Source organism: Leucopleurus acutus (assembly GCF_964270905.1).
Source record: "Leucopleurus acutus genome assembly, chromosome: 20".
NCBI classification, from domain to species: domain Eukaryota; kingdom Metazoa; phylum Chordata; class Mammalia; order Artiodactyla; family Delphinidae; genus Leucopleurus; species Leucopleurus acutus.
In genome coordinates, this window is record NC_139162.1 from 50,124,578 (window position 1) to 50,151,798 (window position 27,221).

The 27,221-nt window shown below is 51.4% G+C and overlaps 1 protein-coding gene across 1 annotated transcript; it reads right to left on the reverse strand.

Annotated features, from left to right (window-relative positions):
• Nucleotides 1-1,486: 1,486 nt before the first annotated feature.
• On the reverse strand, nt 1,487-26,902 carry NOVA2 (NOVA alternative splicing regulator 2). The gene is made up of 4 exons (XM_082862134.1): nt 26,803-26,902; nt 17,908-18,051; nt 12,561-12,727; nt 1,487-2,627 (listed from the first exon to the last, which is right to left on the reverse strand). Exons 1-4 carry the CDS (start codon nt 26,885-26,887, stop codon nt 1,545-1,547), a joined length of 1,479 nt encoding a protein of 492 aa, XP_082718260.1. The 5' UTR covers nt 26,888-26,902; the 3' UTR covers nt 1,487-1,544.
• Between the last annotated feature and the right edge of the window lie 319 nt (nt 26,903-27,221).

Genomic DNA, 27,221 nt, shown 5'->3' on the forward strand with positions numbered 1-27,221 from the left:
AAAACATTCCAATCCATCAGATACCACCAAAGAACTCCAGCTTGCTGGAAACCACAAGTCAACTAATGCATTAGACTACACGAAGCATTCCGGCTCAAGGGACCCTACCATGGCTAACTGAATACACCTGGGCCACCGTGGCCTGACAGAGCCACCATACATTTGGCCCACCAGACTTAATGAAACAAAGCCACGCAGACACAAGCATGCACACAAAAGGCAGGGGTGGGAATGAGGGTCTTTAACAGTTTTCACCAGCTCCATCTCCCACCCCCTCCCTGCCAGGTGAGTTCAGACTTGGTACATTTGCATGGAGATGACCCTGACAATAGTGGGTCTTCTTCCTTAGAGTCCTCCAGATTAGATCCAACTCCCACCCCTTATTCTCCTCCTAGGAAGACCGCCAGGCCAAGACCCACCAAAGAGGGGTGTGGGTAGAGAAGGAGGATCAGTGACTGGCCGTGGCCTGATACAGGAAGTGCATGCCTCACCCTGGTGACATCATAGGAAGTAACCTGGAGACACCACAGGAAGTGCACGCCCCCATGATATCATGAAGTAACCTTCCAGGAAGGTTCATTGAGATCATAGGAAGTACCTGTCTCTCCTATCATCACAGGAAGTGACCTCCAGGGAACTACTTCCTGTGACATCATAGGGAGTGCCAGAAGCACCCCAGAAAGTACTTGACTCAGTGACAGCACGACAGGGACCTTCATGCCCATTACTCAAGGAAAAACCATAGGAGATGCCATAGGAAATTGTTCCAGCCTTGTGCCAGAGCCTTGCCCACCGGACTGGCCCAATCCCAGAGCCGGCCTCATTCCCAGCAGCACCGCACCCCTCCCCCCATACAACCTGACAACAAAAAAGTGAAAAGTCCCACCTAGGAGGGGCAACTTCAGTGAGGGGAGAGTAGCTGAGAAAATCTGGGAACTCTGAGGTCCCTGCTCCAAATGTCCCACTTCAACTCAGACTCCTCTGCTACCTCTGCTCCCATCAGGTCCCTCAGATCCGGAGCTGAAAGCAGGAGAGGCGGGGTGTTGTTTTGGGGCAGCCCCTCTTTCTAGGTGACCCAGAGGCTCCCTCCCCTCCTCCCATAAGGAAACAAAAACTTATAAAGGGGCGGGGGGGGGGGAATCCTTATCAAAGGAGGGGGAAAAAAAGGAGGGAAAGAAAGAGAAAATAACGCTTTGTTTTCTATTAAAATCAACAAAATGCAATATATACAGATATCACACAGACCTGGGCCCTGGGAGAGGAGGGTCAGGCCCAGTCAAGCATAGGGAGGAAGGAAGAAGGGGTCAGTTCAGGGCTGGGGAGGGAGCTTCTGGGCCCCATCCCCAGCCATCACTCAATCCTGCCTATGACTACCAGAAAGGGAGGGTGCAGTCAGGCCTACCCCAGCCCCATCCCAAGAGGAGCAGGACTCTACCGAGCTGAGGTCAGGAGTTGGGGGGCAGGGGAAGGGGAGGGGGGAGGAGGAGGGGGAGGGGGAGGAAAAGGAGGGACAGGGAGCCGGGTGGGAGCACACACCACAGGCCTCATCCCACTTTCTGGGGGTTTGAGGCCCTCACTCCCTGCTCGTAGGTGACCCGCTGGCTGATGAGGTATTGAGCGGCTTGCGTGGCCGCGGGGCTGCCGGTGATGGTGACCCGCCGGTTCCGCGTGCCTGGCAGGAACTCTCCCTTCTTGGAGATCTGGATGCGGGCGCCTGTCAGCTCCTGGTACTCCACCAACGTCTTGCCCCCCTTGCCCAGGATGGCTCCCACCAGGTTCTCAGGCACCGCAATCTCCACCAGCTCCTTGGCGCTCTCAGCCGCCAACTTCTCCGCCGTCAGGAAGCCCCCAGCCGCCCCCGCTGCGGCTGCAGCGGCCACAAGCGGGCCACCCCCTCCGCCCGCCCCGCCGCCCGCCCCGGCCCCGAGGTAGCCGTTGGCGGCCGCGGCCAAGGCGAAGGACCCCAGGGCTCCAGGTGGCGGGGGTGGGGGTGGAGCAGCTCCGCCCGCTGGCCCGGCCCCTGCTTCCCCGGCGTAGGATGCCAGGAGATTGGCGGCGGCGGCGGCGGCAGGGTTGGCACCGGCGGCCACGGCGGCCAGGACCCCAGAGGCTGCGGCCGAGTTGAGGCCCAGGCCGAGGGAGTTGGTGTTGTAGCCGTAACTGGCCAGCGTGTTAAGCGCCGTGCTGATGGCCAGCAGGTCGGTGCCCGAGAAAGCAGGCAGGGCGGCAGGAAAGGCTCCCACGCCCGCCAACCCCGCCGGGCCCAGCAGGCCAGAGGCGGCAGCGGCCGAGGCGGCGGCAGCGGCGGGCAGCACATCCGCGGGGCTGGCGTATGGCGAGCCGGTGGGGTTGGAGTTGGCCACAGGGCCAGCCACGTTGGCGTAGCTGATATTCAGGCAGCTGCTGCTCTGGGGATCTTCCTGTACCTTCTGCACGATGGCGCTCACGGCCTTGTGCACCTGCTCCGGTTCGCCGCTGACCGTCACCACGCGCTCCTGCAGGTTGATGCCCTCCGGCTTCTGGGACAGCTGCACCCAAGCACCCGACTGTTCCATCACGGCTTTCACTGTCGCGCCCCCCTTGCCGATGATCAGGCCCGCCGTGCTGTTGGGGACGATCAGCTTGGCCTGCGTGGGGAGCCAGAGGGAGGGTCTTTAGGGGGGTAATCGGACACTGAAAGGCAACGTTAGTCTAAGACTGGCCATCTCAAGTCATTTCCCACCCCTGCTCTCAAATGTCCAAAATCAGGCCCAGCACGCCCCCTTGATATGCACCAGTATGATTCTACTGGTTAGAAATATTGAAATATTTCCATATTCATTGGTAAAAAAAAAAAAGGAGCTAGTACTCCATCTCTCCTTAGTAGTCTCTCAGCCACCCTGTTCCTGAGACCCCTGGGACCTCCCTTCCATCTGGGACCTCCCTTCCAACCGGCACCTAGAAGCTGAAAGACTAACCCAGCGGGAGCCCTCCAGGACCTCTCTCCAATCTTGCACTGGTGCCCATGTCCTTCTATATCATTAAGTACTCCGATTCCCAGCCCCAGAAAAGGCATCATTAGTCTCACTTTGCAGATGAGCCACTTGAGGCCTAAGAGGTGAAGGGACTTGCCCCAAGGTCACCCAGACAGCAAAGGAACTGAAATCCAGCCTCGTGGATTCCTGCTCCATTGTGCTTTCCACCCTATGACATGGTCACCTCGCTTAAGCTCTTCATTGTTGTTATGAGCTGAATTTCTGTCCCCTCCCACCCCAATTCACATGTTGAAGTCATAACCCCTAATACCTCAGAATATGATTGTATATGGAGATAGGGTCTTTAAAGAGGCATTTAAGGTTAAGTGAGGTCATTAGGGTGGACCCTAATCCAATATGGTTGGTGTCCTTATAAGAAGAGGAGATTAGGACACAGACACACACAGGGGGAGGACCATGTGAAGACAGAGAGGGGGAGCTCCCTGGTGGCCTAGTGGTTAGGATTCCAGGCTTTCACTGCCGTGGCCCAGGTTCAATCGCTGGTCCAGGGAACTGAGATCTTGCAAGCTGTGTGGCGCGGGCCCCCTGCCCCGCAAAAAAAAAGGCAGAGAGACAATGGCAATCTACAAGCCAAGGACAGAGGCCTCAGAAGAAACCAGCACTGCCGATGCCTTGAGTTCAGATTTCTAGCCTCCAGAATTGTGAGACAATGAGTTTCTGTTGTTTAAGCCACCCAGTTCGTGGTACTTTGTTATGACAGCTCTAGCAATCTAATATAGTTGTCTTATCTGCAAAATGATGATAAAAAAAGCTTACATCAGAGAAGATGGAGAAAATTGGTCACTTACATATGAGGGTCCCCCTTCTCAGTTGTAGAGCAGCCCATCCTTTGCAGCTACAAATCGGATCATTTTTTAATAAATTTATTTATTTTTTATTTTTGGCTGCTTTGGGTCCTCGTCGCTGTGCGCGGGCTTTCTTTTAGTTGCGGCGAGCGGGGGCTACTCTTCGTTGCGGTGCGTGGGCTTCTCGTTGCCGTGACTTCTCTTGTTGTGGAGCATGGGCTCTAGGTGCGCGGGCTTCAGTAGTTGTGGCACGTGGGTGCAGTAGTTGTGGCATGCAGACTGTAGAGCGCAGGCTCAGTAGTTGTGGTTCACGGGCTTAGCTGTTCCGTGGCATGTGGGATCTTCCCGGACCAGGGCTCGAACCCATGTCCCCTGCATTGGCAGGCGGATTCTTAACCACTGCGCCACCAGGGAAGCCCCTGTATCAATCCTGAGTCCAGTGGGGATATTTCAAAACCAAACGTCTCCTTTCACATCTCCAAGAGCATTTTTACACACAAATTCCTCCTTCTCAATCCTTCTCACGTCCCCTCAGACCTGTGGATTCTACCCTCTGAAGCTTTCATCACTGCCTCTCCTTTCCACCCCCAAGCCAGACCCTGGGGGTGTTAGGAAAATTGTGGGAGTGGATTTGGTTGTCTGCAATAACTGGGGACAGATGCGGGCATGCAGTGGGCAGGGTCAGGGATGTTTGCACCCCGTAATGTGAGTCAGTTCCTCACAATGAATAACAGTCTCAGGTCCTGTACGACTTTTGAATGTCCCCCTGGACATTCATGTTGGTCAGAAGTCTGTTTATAAATCTCGCAGCCAGAACTGAGCCCCATGATACATGTAAGTACCAAGTAGTTTTTTCTTTTGCAGGTTTTAAGATCTACTGAAATTTCCAGGGATGTAACTATTGGTAAATCAAGGGAAGATTGTACTTTATTTTGTTCTGAATTTTACCAAGAGTCATTCATCATTTTCGAAAACCATGACATCGTGCAAGCTATTATATATAGAATGGATAAACAAAAAGGTCCTCCTGTATAGCACAGGGAACTATATTAAATATCCTGTCATAAACCATAATGGAAAAGAATATAAAAGGGAATGTATATATATGTATAACTGAATCACTTTGCTGTACGGCAGAAATTAACACAACACTGTAAATCAACTATACTTCAATTAAAAAAAAGAAAACCATGACATCGGAGTAATGCCTGTATCATTTAAGTCTCCAACACTACGCTCTGTCTCACTCAGGCCACGTGAGGTGTGAGCAGTTGACTGTTTCATTATTTATTTCTACTGTGGCCCTGGCTGAGTATTTACATATTAAAATTCACCTTATTTTATAACAAATAACCTTCCTTTCATCTCTCCTTTATTTGAAAGTCTTATGGGATATAGAAAATGTACATCCGTACAATGGAGTATGATTTGGCAATCAATTTACATGAAATGAAGGACTGATGCATGCTACAACATGGATGAGCCTAGAAAATACTATATGCTGCATGAACGAAGTAAGGCACAACAGACCACACATTGTATAATTCCATTTCCATGAATGTTCAGAATAGGCAAATCTATAGAGACAAAGTAGATTAGTGGTGGCTTAGGGCTGGGGTGGGGAGAGCTGGGAGGATTGAGGGGTGATAGCTAAGGGGATCAAGGTTTCCTTTTGAGGAAATGAAATGTTCTAAAATTGATTGCGGCGATGGATGACGGACTCTGAATATAATAAAGCCGTTGAACTGCACACTTTAAATGGGTCAAATGTATTTATGTGAATTATATCTCAATAAAATTGTTAAAAATCTTATAGGGCTTCCCTGGTGGCGCAGTGGTTAAGAATCCACCTGCCAATGCAGGGGACAACAGGTTCGAACCCTGGTCCGGGACGATCCCACATGCCACGGAGCAACTAAGCCCGTGCGCCACAACTACTGAGCCTGAGCTCTAGAGCCCGCGAGCCACAACTACTGAGCCTGCGTGCCACAACTACTGAGCCCGTGTGCCACAACTACTGAGCCCGTGTGCCACAACTACTGAAGCCCACGCACCTAGAGCCCGTGCTCCCCAATGAGAAGCCCCCGCTCGCTGCAACTAGAGAAAGCCCGCACAGCAACGAAGAGCCAACGCAGCCAAAAATAAATAAATAAATGTAAATAAATTTTTTAAAATCTTATAGATTTTTTTTTTTTTTTTTTTGCGGTACGTGGGCTTCTCACTCCTGTGGCCTCTCCCGCTGCGCAGCACAGGCTCCGGACGCGCAGGCTCATCGGCCATGGCTCACGGGCCCAGCCGCTCCGCGGCACGTGGGATCCTCCCAGACCGGGGCACGAACCCGTGTCCCCTGCATCGGCAGGCGGACTCCCAACCACCGCGCCACCAGGGAAGCCCTAAAAATCTTATAGATTTTTAAAAAAATAAATTTATTTTCATTCATTCATTTATTTATTTATGTCTGCGTTGGGTCTTCGTTGCTGCGCGCGGGCTTTCTCTACTCTTCCTTGCGATGCGCGGGCTTCTCAATTCGGTGGCTTCTCTTGTTGTGGAGCACAGGCTCTAGGCGCGTGGGCTTCAGTAGTTGTGGCACGCGGGCTTCAGTAGTTGTGGCTCATGAGCTCTAGAGCGTAGGCTCAGTAGTTGTGGCACATGGGCTTAGTTGCTCCGCGGCATGTGGGATCTTCCCGGACCAGGGATCAAACCCGTGTCCCCTGCATTGGCAGGCGGATTCTTAACTACTGTGCCACCAGGGAAGCCCCAGATATGTTTTTTATTTATACAACTAGACATATTATATATATAATTTCAGAGAGTAAAGTGGGCATAGGAAAATATTTGTAGGAGAAAGGGGACATTGGCTCCCTTCAAACAGGCAAACAGGGCTGAGAACCACTGCTCTGACATGCTCTGTTCCCTGTTGATCTCTCTGACTTCACTCTTCCCTCCCTCTTGCTGACTCCACTGCAGACACACCAGACTCCCTGCTGTTCCTCCAACTTGCCAAGCTCTGTCCAGACTCAGGGACTTTGCACCTGCTGTTCCCTCACCTGGAATGCTTTTCCCCAGAAAAGACGGCTCGCCCCTCTCTTCATTCATTGCACAAATGCACCTCCCCAGAAGGGCCTTCCCTGACCACCTGGTTATCAAAGCTTGTCTGTGTTTATTTTACATCTCCAGCATGGATACCTCCAGACTCATAACTGCTAACCTCACATCTCTAGTACGATGTTGAGTGGACACCTCAAACTTAAAATCTCATCTTCCTCCTCAAATGTGTTTCTGCCATGGTGTTCCTCATTTCAGCACATGGAAATGCATCCTTCCACTACTCAGTCCCAACCCTTAGAAGTCCTCTCTTTCCTCTACACTCAGCATCCAATCAGCAATTCTGTTGGCTTTACCTTCAAAACTACATCCTAGGCTATGCTAGATTAAAAGAGATTAAGGAGGTATAACAACCAAACGCAACGCATGAACATTAACTGAATCTTTAATAAAAATACTTTATAGATATAAAAGATATTTTGGGGTAATCTGAATATGGACTTTTTATTAAATAATATTATGAATTCAGTGTTAATTTTTATAGGTGTGATAATAGTAATTTAATAACATAGGACACTGTCCTTGTTCTTGGGAGATATACACTGAAGTATTTAGAGGTGAAGAGTCATGAGATCTACAACTTATTTTCAAATAGATCAACAAAAAAACAAACAAAAAACCAACGTGTGTGTGTGTGTGTGTGTGTGTGTGTGTGTGTGTGTGTGTAGAGATAAAACGTGTTAACACTTGGTGAATCTAAGTGCAGTGTATAGGGAGTTCATTGTAACGTTCTTTAAACATTTTCCAAATAAAAAGTTAAGAGAGGGGGCCTCCCTGGTGGTGCAGTGGTTGAGGGTCCGCCTGCCGATGCAGGGGACACGGGTTCGTGCCCCGGTCCGGGAAGATCCCACATGCCGTGGAGCGGCTGGGCCCGTGAGCCATGGCCGCTGAGCCTGCGCGTCCGGAGCCTGTGCTCCTCAACGGGAGAGGCCACAACAGTGAGAGGCCCGCGTACCGCAAAAAAAAAAAAAAAAGAGTTAAGAGAAAAAAAGGCCCCAATACTTCCTTTCCTTTTTCTCTGTCTTTTCTTCATAATACTTTTCACTCTCTGACATCCTATACATTTTACTTATTTTCTGATTCTCCAGGAAGAATTTAAGATCCACAAGGGTAGAGATTTGTGTCTGTACTGTTTACTGCTGGGTTGTCAGTGCCTAGAGGAGTGCCTGGCACATACTCAGCCAAGAGTGGGTGAATGAATGGCTGGATGAAAGAATGGATGATGAAATGCCCAAAGGACCAAGCAGGAATGGGACTGGGTATAGGCAGCCAGGTGCATCTCACCTGGTGGTGGTGGTGGTCTCTGTGTGTGTGTGATATTCAAATTCAGCCTGATATGAGTTTTACAGATTAACTGGCAATTCTGACTTGTAAAATGGGAAGCAGCCTAGTTTTTAAATGTTGGTAACCACTTCAAAACGTCTAAGAACCACTGTGTAGTAGCCAGACCACCAGTCTGCAGCCCGTTGCACACAAATCCCTGAAAAGCTGCCCTGGACTCTGGAGGCACCTGCTCAGGTTCAGATCCTGGCTCCACCACTGATTCTGGGCAAGGGACCTAATCTTTTGGAAACTCAGTATTCTCTTCCATAAAATGGGGACATTCATACCTCTTCCATAGGATTACTGTGAGGTCTAATAGAGATCATGCATGAAATGATGAGCTTGAAATTCAAGCATGGCCACAATTAGCCAGAACTGAGTATGGCTGCCCTCCACATGACACATAGTGCCTACCTCTGCCAGGTTACACCAGACTACCTCCTCTCAGTCATGTTTCTGCTTGGTCCCCATGGGCATGTCATCACCCACTCATTCAAACAAGCAACATTTGCTGAGCACCTACTATGTGCCAAGCGCTGGATGCCATGAGAGCAGGCAATTAATATGTGCCCACAGTAGGTACACATGAAATGGTTGTTGTCATTGTTATCCCCATGGGCGGACCTGGATTTAAATCCCACATCTGTGGTACAGCCACTTTGGAAAACAGTCTGGCAGTTCTTCAAAAAGTTAAACGTAGATTTATCATATGACCTACAAATTCCACCCTAGGTATATATCCAAGAGAACTGAAAACATACATCCACACATATGTCCATGAGCAGCATTATTCATAATAGCTAAAAAGTAGAAACACCCCAAATTTCTATCAATTGATGAATAGACAAAATGTGGTATATCCATACAGTGAAATATTATCTGGCCACGAAAAGGAATGAAGTTTTGTTATATGCTACAGTATGGATGAATCTTTTTTTTAATTTTTTTTTTGGCCACATCATGCGGCTTGTGGGGATCTAAGTTCCCTGACCAGGGACTGAGCCCGTGCCCTCGGCAGTGAAAGTGTGGAGTCCTAACCATTGGACCGCCAGGGAATTCCCAGCATGGATGAATCTTGAAGACATTATGCTAAGGGAAAGAAGCCAGACTCAAGATGCCACAGAAATATCATTCAATCTATATAAACTATTCAGAATAGGGAAATCCACAGACACTAAAAGTAGATTAATGGTGGTAAGGGGCTGGGGCAGAGGCACTTGGGGGAATGGAAAATGACTGTTAATGGCTATGGGGATTTTTTGGGGGTGGTAAAAATGTTTTAGAATTACATAGTGGTGATCAATGCACAACCTTGTGAATATACTGAAACCGCTGAATTACACACTTTAAAATGGTGAACTTTGCAGTATGTGAATTACATCTCAATACAGCTGTTATTTTAAAGAAATCATTGGAAAAAAAGAAGTCTGACAAGTCAAGGGGATAGAACAGAAAAAGGTACAAAACCAGGCCTAAGGGTAAAGAGGTATTTAGTATGTGATACAGCATTTCAGAGCAATGGGGGAAGGATGGAACCTTTTCATCCAAGGAACTGTGTTCGCCAAGCAACCGTGAAAGCAAATGCCTTCACCTCTGTGTGCTTCCGTTTCCTCATCTCTGACATTGACATAACCACAGCTACTCTGTACAATTATTGAGAATACTCAGTGACTAAAATGCCTGGCACATGGGAAGCCCTCAGAAAACAATAGCTGCCTTCCTGATAGGCCCAGATCGCAAGACCACAGCATCTTAGATCTGCACGTGCAGTTCTATGGCATCTTGGATGTTAGAACAGTAGGCTGTTAGAATAATACAGGTCTAGAATCTTGGAATCACAGAGCCATAGAATTGTAGGTGTCTTAGAGCCAGAAAGACCTCAGAGACCATCTGCCTCAGAGGTCTGCAAGTCTGGAGATTTAAAAATAATAATAATAACAACAACAATAACAGCAGCGGCCGCTAACGGTGCTTACCATGTGCCAGGCACTTTTTAAAATACTTCCATATAGTAACTAACTGAATTTTAGCAACAACCCTAGAAGGTAGGTACTGTTATTATCACACTTTATAGATTGGAAAACGGAGGCACAGAGAGGTTAAGTAACTTGCCTAAGGTCACACAGATAGTGACCAGTAGAGCCAGGATCTGATCCCAGGCCAGAGTCCATGTTCAGATCCCCACGCCTTCTCCCCAGAAACTCTGATTCAGCGGCTCCAGGCCACGACTCAGGAATCTGTGTTTTAAGCTACCCAGATGACTCAGATACCAGCCAGGGCTGAGAATCCCCGCTCTAGCCCAGAGGTGGCAAACTGGTGACGCTCAGCCCATAGCCGGCCCACAGCCACACAGTGTTTTCAAAACTGAGCCAACCTTGAAAAATCAGTTGATTTAAAATATTTTTGACTTCTCTGGAAAAATGGGGAAGATGTAATACTCTGTCCCCATTCCCAAATGGCGAGAATCAAGTGAAGGTGAATAGCAGCTGCTCCCCTTTAGGGATGGCATAATATCTCTATGATGAGTCCAAGGTCCTCAATCCCTTATGTTCCCTTTCTGAATCCTGGAGGCATTTCCATTTATAATCCCTGGCTCGGCCCAGCTTCCCCACTGTAAAGAAAGGGAAACTGAGGCATACAGAAGGGAAAAAGACACAGAGCAACACAGCAAGTCCAAGGCAGAAAGGGAATAGACCTGCCTCCTGACTCAAAAATCCCACAATAACGACAACGGCGACCATGTTTTGAGAACTTTCTATGCATTAGGCATGCATGATAAGTGCTTTTCAAATGTTAATGAACACTAGCCACCACCCTTAAGTGGGTACCATAATAAATCTCATTTTACATGGAGAAATCAAGTCACCTGCTCAAGGTCACACAGGTAAGAAGCATCAGAGGAAAATTCAACTCAACATCTGATTCCAGAGCCTGAGCCTTCAGCCATTATCTCTCTCATTCTTTGGAGCCCCGGAGTAATAAGGCAGAGGAAGAAGTCCTGGTTCTGTAACCTTTCGACTCCGCTATTTCAGACTTCCCGTGGCTTAGGTGGTGGAGAGGGAGGCTCAGGCACAGATGGTGCTGACCCCATTTTCCCTGCAACATGTACAAACTCTTGATGAACCCTGAGCCCCTAGTGGCCACGACCAAGGCGGAGGGAAGAGGCAGTATCCTCGCCTCCCTGTAAACTGTGGGTAAGCTGTGGCCTGCTGGTGGAAAGGGATTTGGGAGAGGCCTGGCAGGGCGCGAGGAGCAGAGATGCTTCAGCACCAAGGACAGCAGCCGCGCTCCAAGCCCCAAGCCCGCAGTCTTTGCGGGGAACGCTCCGCTCCGAAGCCTTCTTCCAGAGCTTTCTGCCCACTGTTTCCCCACGAGCTCAGAGAAACTTAGACCCGTGGTCTCCCCCACCTCAGGGCAAAAAGAATTCCCGGGAATTCCAGCTTCCTTTTACCGAGGCCCTCTCTCTTGTCTTTGCTTTTAGGCAGACTTTAAGGAACCCTCACAAGTGGCCTGTCCGCCTGCCCAGGTCATCGTGTGCACATGTATACGGGAGCGGAGAAGGGGAGAGAAAACGGGGAGTTTACTGCAGCCAACCCCGTGCTCTCTTCCTCCTTGGCCCTCTACGCAGTCAGGACCGTGCTGCCAGGGGCTTTGCACCAAGTCCACCTGCCCGGTGTGCATGGTGGTCTTGGCAACGGGAGAGGCCCAGGAAGCGATCGGTCAGCTCCTTGCCACTCCCCTACACCACGGCTTCCAGGTAACTGAGGCAACAGAGAGGCTCTGCCCTTCCTTCTCCTTCCATCCCTCCTTGAGAGGGCTGTGTAGGAGAGGGACCCGCCCCCGCCCAATGGAACACCTTCTCTCCAAAATGCTGGCTACTCCTATTCAGTCATTAATGGAGAGAGGGAGTACCGGAGGCTGCTTCTATAATTTTCTCCCTATGGATGGGGGTGTCGCTGAAGTTACTTCCGGTGAGAACAGGAAGTGGGAAGCAGGTGGTTTTGAGAGACAATGGGAAGATGTGGAAGAGAGAAGAGGATCTGGAGAATCCTAGGAAGGAGGAATAAGTAAGGGGGTCTGGGTCAGATTCTCCCAGACCTTCACTCTCTCTCTGAATCAAATCACTCTAAGAGGTCTGGAGTCCTTAGGCTGACTCTCTAACAATAATACTAACCACTACCACGTATCTGACTGGTAAATGTTTTATAGCCATTATCCCGTTGAACCCCCATCGCAATCCAGTGACGTGGAAGAAGTGTTTTCTCTCAAACCCCACCAGCTTTACAGAGACTCAGCCTCTGCCCCTGCTAACCTGCTTGGCTCTGTCAGGATTCATTGTGGTTTGGGGTTGAAGGATATTGACCACCTCGGGCTTGGTCATCGCTTGCGGGATTTCTCGGACCTTCTCGGCAATAAAGCTGTGCACAGCATTCAAGGCCTCTGCTGTACCCTGTACCAGGCATACTCGCTCTGTGGTTCCTGTTGAGCAAAGGAGAGAGATGGCACACTCATCAGACAGGAAGGGGAGCATTCCTGAGAGACAGGCCCCATTTAATGGACGGAGAAGACTGAGGTCCAGAGAGTGGACCGCACTGGCCCCAGGTCACTTGATAAGCCTGGGCAAGCTGGCATGGGCTCCCAGACCATGATGGGTAGCTGGGAGAATGAGAGGAATCCCTGTTTTATTATCTGCACTTCCTTTCCCTCCCTTAAAACAACCCCAGGGGATGGAAGAATGATGCTTAAGTACTTTGCTATGCCCACAGCAGCCCTGGGCAAGGGAGACGGGGCTCAGCTGCCTCTTCCCAGTCCTTGCCGGCTCTCTCGGTTGCTTTGGCAACCATTCACTCACTCCCCCCTCCCCACCTTCTAGAAGCCGAGAGCTCAGGCCTGCAACGGTTGCCACAGTAACTGGAACCCCCTTATCGGTGTGGCTGGCTGGGTCCTCAGCCCACCCCCAGGGGGACTAGGGATGAGGCCCCGTTGCCATGGCAACCCCTGAAAGCCTGCAGCAACGGCCTCTGGGCTTTTGGAGAGGATGGGGAAGGGCTGGGGGATGGGGGAGACAGCAGAGAGGCCTGAGTGCCTGCCTGGACCCACCAGATGGAGGGCTGAGGGGTGGGGGAGGGCAAGGCTGTGGAGAGGGGAGAGCAGAGCGGGGCAAAGGCAACTCATGGAAGAGTGGAGACAGGGGGATGGAGAAAGCAGGGTGAGGTGGGTGCCTTTGCCGGCGATTCTCCAGATATTGGCTGTGGTTCTGACCTGGGCATCCTTACTATGTGTATTGGGGGCAGGCAGCAGGGAGAAGAGACACTAATTCTGGGTGATGCTGGGATATATGTGTATGGGAGAGACTCTGACTGACCAGTGTGAGTACATCTGTGAGGCTGTTTGGGTGAGTGGTGTGTGTGTGCATGTATATACTTGGGCAGGACTGGCTCAATTACCTTTACGTGTGTGTGTGTGCGTGTGTGTGTGTAAAAGAAAGAGCAAGAGAGACAGAGATATAAAAAGACTGTGACATAGTGATTCCAGTAAAGACGTTTGTGTGTACTCTTGTGTGGGGGGAAAGACTTTGGGTGTCGCTGTGACGTTCAAGGTTATGTACACTATTTGTGAGACTTGAGCTGGGTGTGCCCAAGGGTTTGAGAGTAAGAAACAAAGCCTCCCAGGAAGTGGCATTGAGGCTGTACGATGAATGTATAGCACTTGGAGATTGTATGACTCTGTGTGTGTGTGTGTGTGTGTGTGTGTGTGTGTAAGGGAAAGAGATATCCACACATCCCTAGGTGTTCAAAAGACTACTTGGATGAGTGGTATGTGGAATGCACATATATGTGTAAGGGTGCGTGTATAGGAAACAGGCAAGACTCTGACTGATGTGTGTGAACATGAGGAAGAGAAAGAGACCAACAGGCGGACCCAGGGGTCAGTATGTAAGACTGTTTGGAGGACTGATGTATTTGTGTGTGTGTCTGAGTGTCTGAATTACAGCCAGACAAAGACGACTCCACCAAGCCTGGCCGGGGTGAAGCTGTGAGCGCCTGGCTGATTTGGACGTATTAGGTGTGTGGGGTGTGTGTGTGTGTCTCTTCCTGGGTGGGAATCTCTCTGCAGGACCAGTAAACTCCCTGGGTCTGTAAAAGGTCCTGAGTGTGCATCAGGCTCCGTGTGCCTGTGTGTCTGGGACACTTGGGGGTGAGTGTCTGGTGTCCTGTGGGCATTCCAGTGTGGCATGCTAGTGTTACCACCCTGACCCCTTGCTTGCCATCTCTCAGCCCGGCAAGCGAGTCTCGCCATGTGTCTGAGTGTCACTGTCTTGGGTCACCGGGGTAGTTGACATCCCCCATCTCCTTTGGGCCGCTGTTCCTCACTCGTACTCCCCTCCACCCCAGAACAATGGCTTGGTCTGAGCCAAGCGTGAGTCAGCGTGCAGGCTGCCTCCATCTGGGTGTAAATAGGAAAGGGTGTGGGTCAGGGTGGGAACTAGGGGGTGGGGTGGCCCCAGGGAGAGCCTGACTGAAGTGGCCCAGCTCTCCATCTCTGGGAGGCTTCCTTCCAGCTCAGGGAGTCTGTGATCTCACAGACTTGTAGTTCTTAACCAGGGTCCACAGGGGCTTTGGGGGACTCAGTTTAACCCTGAACGAATATCTAATAGTAACAGCTGGTGCTTACATAACACCGATCACCAGGCATCATTCTAAGCACTTTATATGTACTTGTTCACTTTAATACATGAGGCAGGCAATACTATTATTCTTCACTTACTGCTAAGGACACTAAGGCACAGAGGTCTGGTATGTGTCCAAGTTCACTCAGCCAGTAGTGAAAGATCAGGGTTTTGAACCCAGGTGTCTGGCTTCCGAGTCTGGGCTTCTAACCATTGAGCCATCCTGTGCTATATGTGGGGTGGGTGGAGTGTGTGTGTGTGTGTGTGGTGGGGAGAGGCATACAATGATTGCAATTCTGCTTTTGTATTTTTGATGGTAAAAAAGAATATGTATGAATTTATTAAGTAGTCACTTAAGATTTTGCACTTGGCTGCAGAGATGTTATAAATCAATAAAAAAATTTAAGAAGTGTATGTGTCCGTTTTTCTTCTGGGGCTAGGGTCCAGGGCTTCAGGCGGCTCCTCAAAATCAGGAGGAGTTTTTGAATCACTAGAATGTCTGGTGAGCTACACAGAAGACTGTGTGGCTTTGGGCAGGTACCTGCCTCTTCTGGGTCTAAGTTTCTCCATGTATGACCGGGAAGGATTGAATCTGGGGCTTGGGGTTTCTGTATCAAGGAGGGGACACCCTTTGTGTGTTCTACCCCTCCCTTTGGGTAAAGGCCAGGTAGGTTTTTGTTTCATGGAGTAGACACATCAGTGTGTGTGTGTGTGTGTGAGAGAGAGAGAGAGAGAGAGAGAGAGAGACAGAACCAACTAGGCCCAGAGGACCCTTTCAATTTCTCTATTATCAGTTTTTACCTTTTTACCTTTCACCAGCCACACTGAACAAACTAACCCCCACCCCCAGCCTTTGAACATGCTCTTTCATCTCCCTGGAGCACCCTTCACTGCTGCTTACCTAGCTCACTCTTATTATTCTGGCCTCCTCCTCCAGGAAGCCCTTCCTGATCTCCTCAGGCTGGGTTGGGTGCCCTGTCTGGGCTCCCTCCATCCTCTGGGTTTCCCTGTCCCAGCTCTGACCACTCTAGGTCATCAATGGTGTTCGGTTTATCTCCCCCACTGGGATGTGAGATCCGGGAGGGCTAGGCTGGGGTGCCTCAGTCACTGCTTGTGTCCCCATCTCGGTCCGGTATGGTGCTGGCATAGAGAAGATGCTCAGAGAATATATGTTGAATGAATGAATGAAAGGTATCAGTCAGGAGCAGAGGAACACATGCTTGAGCAGTAGCATCTCCATTTCTTACGTTCCTGTGGGTCCTGGGAAGTCCTAGGGACAGGACCAGGACGTAGGGAGCTGTGTCCTGCATCTCTGAGCCAGGAGCTAGTATATGCTGTATGATCTGGAAGTTCCAATTCGGGGGTGGGGAGCGGGGCTGGCTGCACATCCAGGGGCTGGGGAGAGACGCTGGCTCACGTTGCTTGTTTGAACAGTGTTCGGCCCAGGAGAGAGGCAATGACTGTCCCATCCTCTGGGGTTCTAGGCTGCCTGGCCAGTGGGATGTGTCACTGAGTTGAGAGGGAATGACATGTGTTATGTCACAGAATGTGATCCAGGGGCAAGGAACCAAGTGTCCTTGGATGAAAGTCCCAAGCAGAGGTCTCATCCGTATCTTGTGGGCTAGGGGAGTGAGGGGGAAAACTGGGCCAGGGAGGAAGAGAAAAGGGGGTTGTGCCAGGTTCCCTGGACTGTTCTCTAAACCTCTTGCCAAAGCTGCTTAGTTAGATGGGAGGCAGGGGGGTGGAGGGAGGAGAGAGAGAGAGAGAAAGAGACACACAGAGAGAGAGAGAGAGAGAGAGAGAGAGAATATGAATTTGTCCTGACCCTCAGCTCCAGCTCTGGTGTTTGACCTAAAAAATCCAAGGGGATTAAGGATGAACTAGAACCAGTGCTGGACCAGAGATGCAGTTCAGGGGGCCTTCCCTGGATTCCTAGATGTCAAAACTCAGGCATAGGTCTTGGGAGGGATATATGAAGGGGTGAGAGATATTGAGGGAGATTATAGAGAGTGGAGGGGCCTGGAAAAATTTATGATTGAAGGAAGGGAGATAGAGCTGGAGGAGAGGCAGAAAAGGGGCTGATTTTGGAGACAGGGGAAGAAAAAAAACACGAGGGAGCTGAGACTTAGGAGAAAAAGAGAAACATAAAGGGAGAGATGGGCAAGCAGGGGCAGAAAGAAATGAGGGGCAATGCCGGCAAAGAATGACCCCATTGAGGGGCGCTACCAACTACTGGTTGAATGGGTGACTGAACAGAGAGAGTTGGGAGAGGAAGACAGAGAAGAATGTGAGAATAAGAGAAGTGGGGGAAAAGGAAAATATGGGGAGAGAGATGGGAAGACAGAAAGGGAAGGGAAGAGGAGGGGAGGAAGAGGAAAAAGCCAAGACAGACAGACTGGCTGGGAGGCTAAGAGAACAGAGATGGGGGATGTCCAAACGGAACCAGAGAGACAGAGCAGAAAGCAGAGCAGGAGGAGACAGAGAGAAGCCGATGGGAATGGAGCCTAAGGGAACAAGAGATGGGAAAGTCAGAAACAGAATGAGAGACACATAAAGAATGACACAGATGGAAAACCAGAGCGACTCAGATTGGGGCAAGATGGGGTGACAGAGAAATCCAAAGGGAAAGAGTCTATGTAACATGCATGGCTGGCCCCCCAAGCCCTGAGGGACACCCTAACACCTGCCTCCTTGGCCCCCCCCACCAGCTCCTCCAACTGACCCAAAGGGGCAGGTGTGTGGGAAGGGGCACATCTGCCAGCACATCATGCAAATGAGCTCATGAATATGCAGCAGCCCCATTGTCTTGCCCTGCCCCCACCCCCATCTGCTCAGGCCTGGCCCCTGGGGCCAAGGGCAGCTCTGTCCCCTGAGGGGGAGGGGAGGCCCCCTACCACTCTCACTGCCCCTAGGGCAGCCCTTCCCCCTCCTAGAGGGCCCAGGTGGGAGGGATGGGAGGCCGGAGGAAGAGGGCTGGGCTGGGGCTCACCCGGATAGAAGTCTTTGGACTTGGAGAGCTTGATGGTAGCTCCCGTCTCCTTCTGCAGCTGCACGATGGTCTGCCCGCCCTTGCCAATGATGGAGCCCGCCGCGTAGCTGGGGATCAGCACCTTCAGGAAGTATTCGCCTTCCTCTGCAGGGGCACACAGAGGGGACGGGAGTCAGGGGAGAAGGCTCTTCACCTTTGGACGGTACCTCCAGGGAGGCACTGGCATGGGCTGGGCTAGGAAACCACTGGGATCACAGTAACACAGAGAAGCAATGACCAAGAGAATAGCAGTAGGAAAATAAAACACGCCATGATCTTCATTCGCTCATTTATTCATTCATTCCGCAAATAATTCCTGAGCACCTGCTACGTGCTTGGCACCGTTCTAGTGAAACAGCCATGAAGAAAACAGACAAAGCTCCCTGATTTCGCAAATAAGGCAAATAAGGCCAAAAGAGTTTTGGTGATTCAGCCAAGAGCTCACACAGCTACACTCTTCTAGAGGGGGGAGACAGACATTATGTGTTACGTTGTCGGATGGTGGTAAGTACGAAGAAAACAAAAAGAGGCAGGAAAGAGGAAGGGGAGTGTAGGTGCTGCACTGTCAGATCCGATGGCCAGGAAAGCCTTCCCCAAGAATGTGGCATTCTTTGTTCATCAAACATTTCTATAGCACCCAATATGCCCTAGACTCTGTTCCAAGTAATTTACAAATACGAGTTTTTTTTCATTTTCACACTGAGGCTGAGGGAGGTACTTAAAAAAAAAACCCATTCTCCAGATAAGTAAACAAAGGTGAAGAAATTGCTCCCGTTCACATAGCTAGTAGGTGGCAGGGCTGAGATCTGAACCCCACCTGGCTCCAGAGTCCATGCTCTGAACCATTATGATACACTGTTTCCAGACAGTCGAGGAGGAAACAGAACTATGGGGCTATGTGGAGGAAGAGCAAGTGCAAAGGCCCTGGGATGGGGTTATGCCTGCGTTGTTTGAGTGAGAGAGAGGTGGCCAGTGTTGCTGGGGCTGAGTGAGAGAGGAGGAGAGTTAGAAGAAATGAGGGCTGAGAGGGTTGGAGGTAGTGGTGGAGTGTTCAGGCTTGTGGACCAAGGTGGTTTTTATTCCAAGTGAGATGAGAGCTACGGGAAGGCTCTGAGCAGAGGAGGGATGTGATCTGTCTTAGATTTTAAGATCCCTCTGATGCTCATGAGGTGAGCAGACTGTGACATGCACGGGTGGAAGAGCATGAGGCAACTGCAATGGTCCAGGCAGGAAGTGACGGTGGTCTGACTGGTGGAAGCAGCGAAGGGGGAGGGGAGAGGAGGGCTGGACTCCGGAGAGGTTCTAACACTCACTGCTGAGCCAGTGCTCTGCTGAGTGCTTTGCCAGCTTGATCTCATCCATTCCTCACAACCGTCCACTGAGGTGGGTAGAATGAGCTCCATTTTTACATAAGGAGAAACTGAGGCACAGAGCAGTGAAGGTACCGGCCCAAGGGCACCAAGACAGTTGCTGGGCTGAGATTCAAATGAAACTCGGATTCATTTTTCGCCCACCCATGCTTAACACTTTCCCCTGCTGGTGGCTAAAGACCAATGTGCTCCAGGACAGACTCAAACACCTAGAGGCGGTGAAGTAGCACCAAGGACCCTTTATGGGGCTTTGGTCATTCTTTGTTATGGACCAGTTTTCTTGGTCACGTGTAAAGCCCTTTGTTAAAGCAGTCTCAAGGCAAGTGCCTAACCTTTCCCACCTTCTAACCAAACTGTCGCCCCCAGGGTAGACATTCAGGAACTTTCTGAGTCTAAGTTACTTTGTGATTTGGCCCCCGTCCACATTTCCAGCTGCAAACCCTCATCTTCCTCCAGGTGCACTAGACACATTTTCCTTTTTGTTCCTCAAACTCCCCTCCTCCCTCCCACCTCAGGGCCTTTGCACATTCTCTTTGCCTGGAACTCCCCTCCCTCAGTGAATCCCTCTTGTCCTTCAGGTCCCCCCTCAAATGTCCCTTCTTGGACTGGAACCCTGAGGAGGGGAAGGATCCCTCTGTCTCATGCCTTTGGAACGATGTACCACAGTCATCCAGTGTGGGCCACATCACTGAAGCTCGCCCTTGTGTCCATGGACTCATGCAGCGCCCAGCGCTAGGTATGCAATAAACACTGGGAAAAGGAAGGGATGAGCCAGGCCATTTTGCTTCCAAAGTTTAAGGTCTTAGGCCATCATCCCCCACTGGTTTTTCAACTTTTTCTTTTAAGCAAAGGAAACCTATTTTCAATGTCTCCCGTGAAACTCCAACATCTAGAGCAGATAAAAGAGAAACTGCTCTGTTGAAAGTGGGGGCAGGGTGGGACTTCCCTGGCGGTCCAGTGGCTAAGACTCTGCACTTCCACTGCAGGGGCCGCGGGTTTGATCCCTGGTGGGGGAACTAAGATCCCCCGTGCCGCACCGTGAGGCCAAAAATTTTTAAATTTAAAATAAAAGTGGGGGCAGGACTGGGGACTGGGAGTCATGCCCATCTCCACCTGGTCCCTTAAGATTGAAAGTTCTGGGTTCCCTGATGTGTGAAGATGGAGGTATGAGGGCAGGATGTGGCTTTGCAGGCATGGGGAGGGATCCAGAAGTAAGGGGTTTCCTTTAGCCCAAGGCAATCCTCTTAAACTTGCCTAATCAGACCACTAAGCCTATTAGGTAATTAGCCCCCCAGGGTGCCCTTCCATCAATCATCCTGACACCCGACCCCCCCAAATTACTTCCTTCCTTGGCCTCACAGAGGTGGTCCCTTGCCAGCCCTGCCCCTCAACCTGACAGAGTTGGGGGGCTAGTTCTCCTCCTTTGGAAAGTTCAGAAAGATGGGAAGATGTTCTCACTAGAACGCCATCCTCTTTCCTTCTTTGATTTCATTCCCCATCTTTTCTCCAGCCAGAGCCACTTCCCCAGCTTCCCTCTTGAAGATGGAAGGTAATCGTCTGCTCTGAAGAAAACTGGGGACGCCCCCCACTCCCCTCCTTCACATTTCCTCAGGTTTTGTCTGAGAATCTCCAAATGAAATGGCAGAAACAGCCCTAGACTGAGTGCAACTTTTGTCACTGATGGGTTGCGTGGCCTTGGGCGAGTCTCCTCACCTCTTTGGGCCTCTGTTTTCTCATCTGTAAAATGGGGACAGGAGAGCGCTAGTTCCTGGAGTTATTATCATTAATGAAATGCTAAACTGTAAAGTACTTAGGAGGGTCTCAGGCACACAGACCACTTGAGAAATGTCAGATATCATCATCATCGTTATTAATATTACCTATTTCACAAACACAGGTAAAATTCTTATCACAGTGTCTGGTACACAGTAAGTGCTCTATGTCAGAGAGACTTACTGGTAAATGGGGAAATGAGCCTCCAAGGTTTCGGGTTTTGTTAGGAAATAGAAGGAGGGGAGACCCCACTTCCTTCATCACCTTTCCCCAGGCTTCTCCCTGCTTTTCAGAGGAGGAATGTCTTCTCACTGATAGAAACAAGGCTCTGCTTCCACTCACCCTCCCAGCATCTCTGTAACTCTCTTCCCGAATTTGGCCCTTGTTGTATCCCTCTGTACTATTATTTCCTTGCTTCTTCTCTCCCTCTTCCCTCCCTCATTCCAACAAATCCTTCCTGAGCATCTGCTACGTGCCAGGCCTTGTTTTAGATCCTGGGGACATAGCAGGGAACAAGACAGACAGTCCATGCCCTTTAAGTCCACTCCCTCTTAAAATGTAAATGCACCTATTTAAAGAGGACATTTAAAAAATCATTGCTAATAGTCCGAGTTTGAAGGGCTGGTTATATTTTTTTCTCCCAAAGCACACTGATATAAACTAAAAATGATCCTCCAAAAGAGTCTGTCCGTGGACCCCCTTAAACCACCTGGTGGGCGCTTGGCAGTCCTTATATCAGACTAGTGGAAGTTTGGAGGCCCCTCCTCAGAGGCCAGAGTCCTCCTCTCGCCTGCAGAAGCTCAGGATTCTAAGTCCCAGGAGTCCCCATAGTAGCCCACAGTCTGCTCTGGTTTTCTTCAGAATCTTTCGCATCTCCCACCGTGGGAAGCCCACCTCCCCCAGGAAGAAGCCAGGCCTTTATCTGCCAGCCTGCCTTGTAGCACAGGGCAGACACGTGACCTCACCTCAGCTAAACCCGGAGTCCCCAGACCACACACATCCCACCCTGTTTGAGAAACCAAGGCTCTGACTGTGAAAAAGTACTTCCTTCTACCAAAGCAAAATCTAGATGCCAGAATTTTCCACCCACCCACCCTTCCCTTCACTTTTCCTTTGGGGTTCAGGCAGCTCCCTCTACACAGGACAGCAAATGAAGATGCCAACTTCAGCGCTCCGGGTTCCCCTCTGCTGTGATTTCAATATTTCCACCTCGGGATCAAGCCGCCTTTCCACTTTCTAGTCATTCTGAGTCTCTGGTCCCCCCTTCCCTTTTGTGCCCACCCTCCTCAGGAATGCTTATAAAAGTTTCCAAAAAGTAACCAATATTCCCCCACCTCCACAAATAATGTTAACCTACCCAGAAGATTTGGGGTGCTATGGGAAGAGTGCCACTTTATACAGAGAGCTGATCCCGAAAGGTGGCTCGGATCTGGGAGACGGGGCAGAATTGGATGCGGCAGAGGTGTTGTTTTGGTGACAGTATATTTCAGGGGGAACCAAAGTTGGGGTGTTGTACTCGTGGTTCCTGCTCTTGTCTGGGGGTCGGGGGTGGAAGCATCGGTGTGTCCTGTGGAGGTATGAGGAGGCTGGGGTGGGATGTGCGTGAGGATGTCACTGGCGGAAGACAAGATGGCAGGCGTGTGGTTGGGAGTGGGACCCCTGAGGAGGGATGGGATGTTGGCTGGGTGACACCTTTCTGTGAATGACGGTGTTGCCTGTCCATGTGAGAAATGTAATACAACTGTCTTTGAGTTGTGACATTGTCTCCAAGTGAGAGAGAGGTGGATGGGGTATGATTTCCTTGGGGCGAATCACCACTGGATGGTAAATCAGGAATGTGATATTCTCAGTAGCAATAATAATGATGATGATAATAATAGTAATAATAATAGCTATTGTTTACTGAGTGCTTACTATCTGCCAGGCCTGATGCCGTGTGCTTCACATACAATCTCACTGAACCCACACAACAGCCTGGAGAGGTGGAGGTGCATCTTACAGTACCCATTTCCCAGATGAGAACACTGAGGCTCAGAGCAGTGAAAGAACTCACCCGAGGGTCCCACACCAAGCACATGACAGTGATGAGAGGAACCCTGGAAGCTCTCATTCTAGGGCTCTTAACCTTGGTGATACTGACTTTGTGTTAACGATCAAGGATCTTGGGAGCAAGGCCTGGCTGCTGTAAGCTACATTTGGGGTGTGAGGTGTGTGTGTGCGGTGGGGAGTTGCTGTTTCTGTGTATATGGGGCTGACAGAGGTGGGAATACAGTCAGGAGTATGGGGGCCATTCTAGTAGCACCTTAAGAGTTATCATCTGTAGGAATTCCCTGGCGGTCCAGTGGTTAGGTCTGAGCGCTTTCACTGGTCAGGGAACTAAGATCCCGCAAGCCACACGGCGTGGCCAAAGAAAGAAAAAGAGGTATCGTCTGTACTCAAGGGAGACACTCTGTTACCGTGCCACCAGACTGGGATTATTTGTTTCTCCACTGAATTCCCAACTGGAGTTTCCATCCAACCTCTTCATTCAAGCCCTCCTGTCCTTAGCGCCTCGTCTCCTTCTCAACGGTGTCTGCCTGCCAGTTACAGTGCCCAGAAGCCAGTTTTAACAGCCACCATCTCCTCTATCAGCCCCTAGGCTGGCACCATGGGTAGGAGCCAATCTGCCCAGGCTGGCACGACTTGCTGTGACACCCTAGAAAGTCCCTTACCCCTCTGAGCCTTGGTTTGCTTGCCTGAAAATGGGGTTCACTATAGAGTCTACCCATGCAATGGAGCCAGCCTCCTGAGTTCAAATCCTGACTCTGCCTCTTATTAGCTGACTGACCTTGGGCAAGTTAATTAACCTCTCTGTGCCTCAGTGTGTCACCTGTAAGATGGGTAACATAATCAGATTGTAGGGATTATTAAATGATTGGTCCGTGCCCAGTGTTTTCCCTAATACTTTTGGTGCACTGTGGCACCATAACTGGCAGCCATTGCTATAATTTATTATTATTATTTATTTATTATTATTAGTATCACATCATAGAATGTTGGGAGAATTAAATGAAATATTGCATGTAAGGCAGTAAGCAAGAATACTGGTAGCTGCTGTCATCTGTAACTATTGTTATTTCCCCATTTGGCAGATGGTGACGCTGAAGCTCAGAAAAGGCGTGAGGTTGACCCAGTGTCCCACAGACATGAAAATATTATTGGAAGGAGCCGTCAGTTTTGAGATGAAAGTCCTGGACAGTTGCCCAGCCCTGGCCCTGAGGGTTTCTGCAAATGGAGGACTGTCCTTTCGCATCTCTGGGCCTCAGTTTCCCCTGGGAAGAGTCTGGAGGAGAGGGTCCCTAAGGGCTCACCCTAGTTTCCCCACAGCTGAAGGAGGCAGGATGCACAGTGGCTGAGCACATGAGCTCTGGAGCCAGGCAGCCCAGGGCTGGAGAGATCCCAGCTTCCCCACTATGAGCTGTGTGAGTTCGGGCTAGTGGCTTCATTTCGCTAAGCCTCAGTTTTCCTCATCTGCAAAAGCAGCTCAAATCATCTCCCCCAGGGCTGTACTGGGAAATTAACCCGTATCTCAGAGCCTGACTCGTAGTAGGTGCCAAACACTTGGACCTGACCATCCTGGCAGCATCACAGTTAGGTGGTGCTGCTGTGCTCTGAGTGTTCAGATTTTGAGCATCTCAGCCTCTTTAAGAGAAGGATGAGACCTCCTCCCCTTCCCCCCAGCAGGGGTGGGGCTGGACCTCCAGGCTGGGTTCAGGGACCGCCTGGGTACCCGACCCTTCCTAGGGCTGGGAATGGCAGTGAGGCAGGAAGGAGGCAAGGATGTGGCAGGGACACATTCATGTGTGTGCTGGGGGTGGGGGAGCAGGAAGAAGGACAGGAAACTCCCTCCCACCCCTCCCCCAACTTCCCTTTCCTCCAATTTCTGCTGGACACCCTCACAGGCAGCCAGGGGTTCCCCATTTCCTATCGCACCTGGCCAGGGGCGGCAGGGGGCTGGGACAGGAGGAAGAGATGGCTCCTGTTCATCCAAGGAGAGGAGGTGGGAGGTCCCCACCCCACCCACTACAATGCCCGAGGCCATCCCTTTCCCATCCGGAGGAAAAGGCCAGAGGAAGTGGAGATTTGGGCCAAGGTGACCGCTGGGAAGGGCTTGTCTGTTCTGGGGTCTCCCTCCTTCCAGGGAGCTAATGGGCTGGGCTCTGAGTCCCCTGACAAACCCTACCTCACGGGTAGACATACACCTAGAGTTCCCAGCTTGGCTTTTATTCTCTGGTACACATACCTCTTCACACACACACAGTGAGGGTCCCTCTTGTCTTACACACACACCCCTTCTGTGTTGTCAAACATGCAGCCATCACACAAACACACACACACACACACACACACTCCCTTGTCACACACACACAGAATCATCCCCACACCAACCATTTCACACACAGCCCCTTGTTACACGTATACACACACTTGGGTGTCACACATACACCTTCCCTTTTCCCACCCCCTGGGTGTCACATGCACACGTTCCTGCACCCTGTCACATGGGTCCCCATCCTTCCCTTTCCTTGTTACACACCCTCATGAATTTCACCACAGAGCCCCAGTCTCTCCCCTGTCATACACCCACCTTCCCTTGTTGCACACACCCCCTCTGATGTCACCATTGCACACCTCCGTGTGTCACACCCAGCCACAGCCTCTTTGGAGTCACGCCCACACTCTTTTCTTGTCATATACCCACACCAGCTTCTCCTGGTCCCACCCCACCCGGGACACGCCTGTGTCACACACACTGAACTGCCATCCTCTGATCCACACAGCCTCTCATGGCTCACACCCAGAGCCGGCCCATTCGGCAGCCCACACACACCTCCTTGCATGTCACACACACCCTCTCACTCATGTGTCACACTCTGCCACAGTCCCCTCTGGAGTGACATGCACGCACTTGTCACATATACCCCTATGGGGGTCTCAGACACGGAGCCCAGCCCCTCTCACCCTCTCATCTCTTACACACACACACACACACACACACACACACACACACACTCTCCTTCCTGTCATATCCATGATCCCTAATGTCACACATCCAGGCCTTACAGGGCTCACACGCACACACGAACACACACACACACCTGTCCCAGCCACACATTCTCTCACTGAGCTTTACACACCCACCCTTTCCTCCATGTCACCCAACACACCCACCTAGCTTGTCCCCACGCAAAATCCCGCCCATGGCCCACACATGCCTCCCTCCGGGACAACCCTTGCTCAGGACATCCCCAGGGAGGGAGGCTGGGAAGCTCCGGGTCCACAGGCCTCCTCAGCTCCTTCCCCTCCCCCCGCCAGGACACGCCAGCCCGGGAACACCCCTGCCCTGAAAGGGTCACATCACACACCCCTCAAGGACACAGAGACACCCGATCGGAGGCACCCACGCCCCCCATCCTTTGCGCGCCCCCAAGGACACTTACCACCCCCTCCCCCCCAAGTCCTCTCAACGCAGACAAAGCTCCCAGCCCAGGGCCGCGGCGAGAGGGGGAAGGGGTCCTGTTCCCTCCCCAACTCCCCTCTCCGTTCCTCAGTCTAGGGAGGGGCGCCCTTCCCCTCCCCAGAGCCCTTGCACCTGCCATTTGGGGGGGAGGAGGCTGGAGAAAGGCGCGGCCCCCTGCCCGCTCCCCCACCCGGAGCCGCAGCCCTTTCTCACCTCCCGTGTTGCTGCGCTTGGTGCAGACCACCTCGGGGGGCGTTTCGAGGGGCCTTTTGCGGGAATCCGGGGCCTCGGGCTCCATGGGGGGGGCCTGGGGCGGCGGCTGCTGCTGCTGCGGCGGCTGCGGCGGCGGCGGCGGCGGCTGCTGTGGCGGCGGCGACGGCTGCTGGGGAGGCTGGGGTTGCGGCGGCGGCGGCGGCGGCGGGGGCGGCGGCGGCTGCGGGGCCGCGGAGGCCGTGAAGAGGCCGTGCACCGCGCCGGCGGCCATCATCCTCATGGTGGGGGGGGCTGGGGGACGGGGGAGAGGGAGGGGGAGGGAAGGGGATGTGGGAGGGGGAGGGGGCGGTGGCGGAGGGATGGGGGAGGGGGAACCCCGGAGAGGGGAGGAGGGAGGGAGCTGCTTCTGGGGGGCTGAC

What these genes read in the sequence shown, in the direction of transcription:
- NOVA2 (XM_082862134.1), bottom strand. Translation starts at nt 26,887, where the DNA reads ATGGAGCCCGAGGCCCCGGATTCCCGCAAAAGGCCCCTCGAAACGCCC. An exon ending in CAAGCGCAGCAACACGGGAG is followed by an intron (nt 18,052 to 26,802) that starts GTGAGAAAGGGC and finishes GTGCCCCTGCAG; the next exon opens with AGGAAGGCGAATACTTCCTG. An exon ending in ATCCTGACAGAGCCAAGCAG is followed by an intron (nt 2,628 to 12,560) that starts GTTAGCAGGGGC and finishes CTCCCCACGCAG; the next exon opens with GCCAAGCTGATCGTCCCCAA.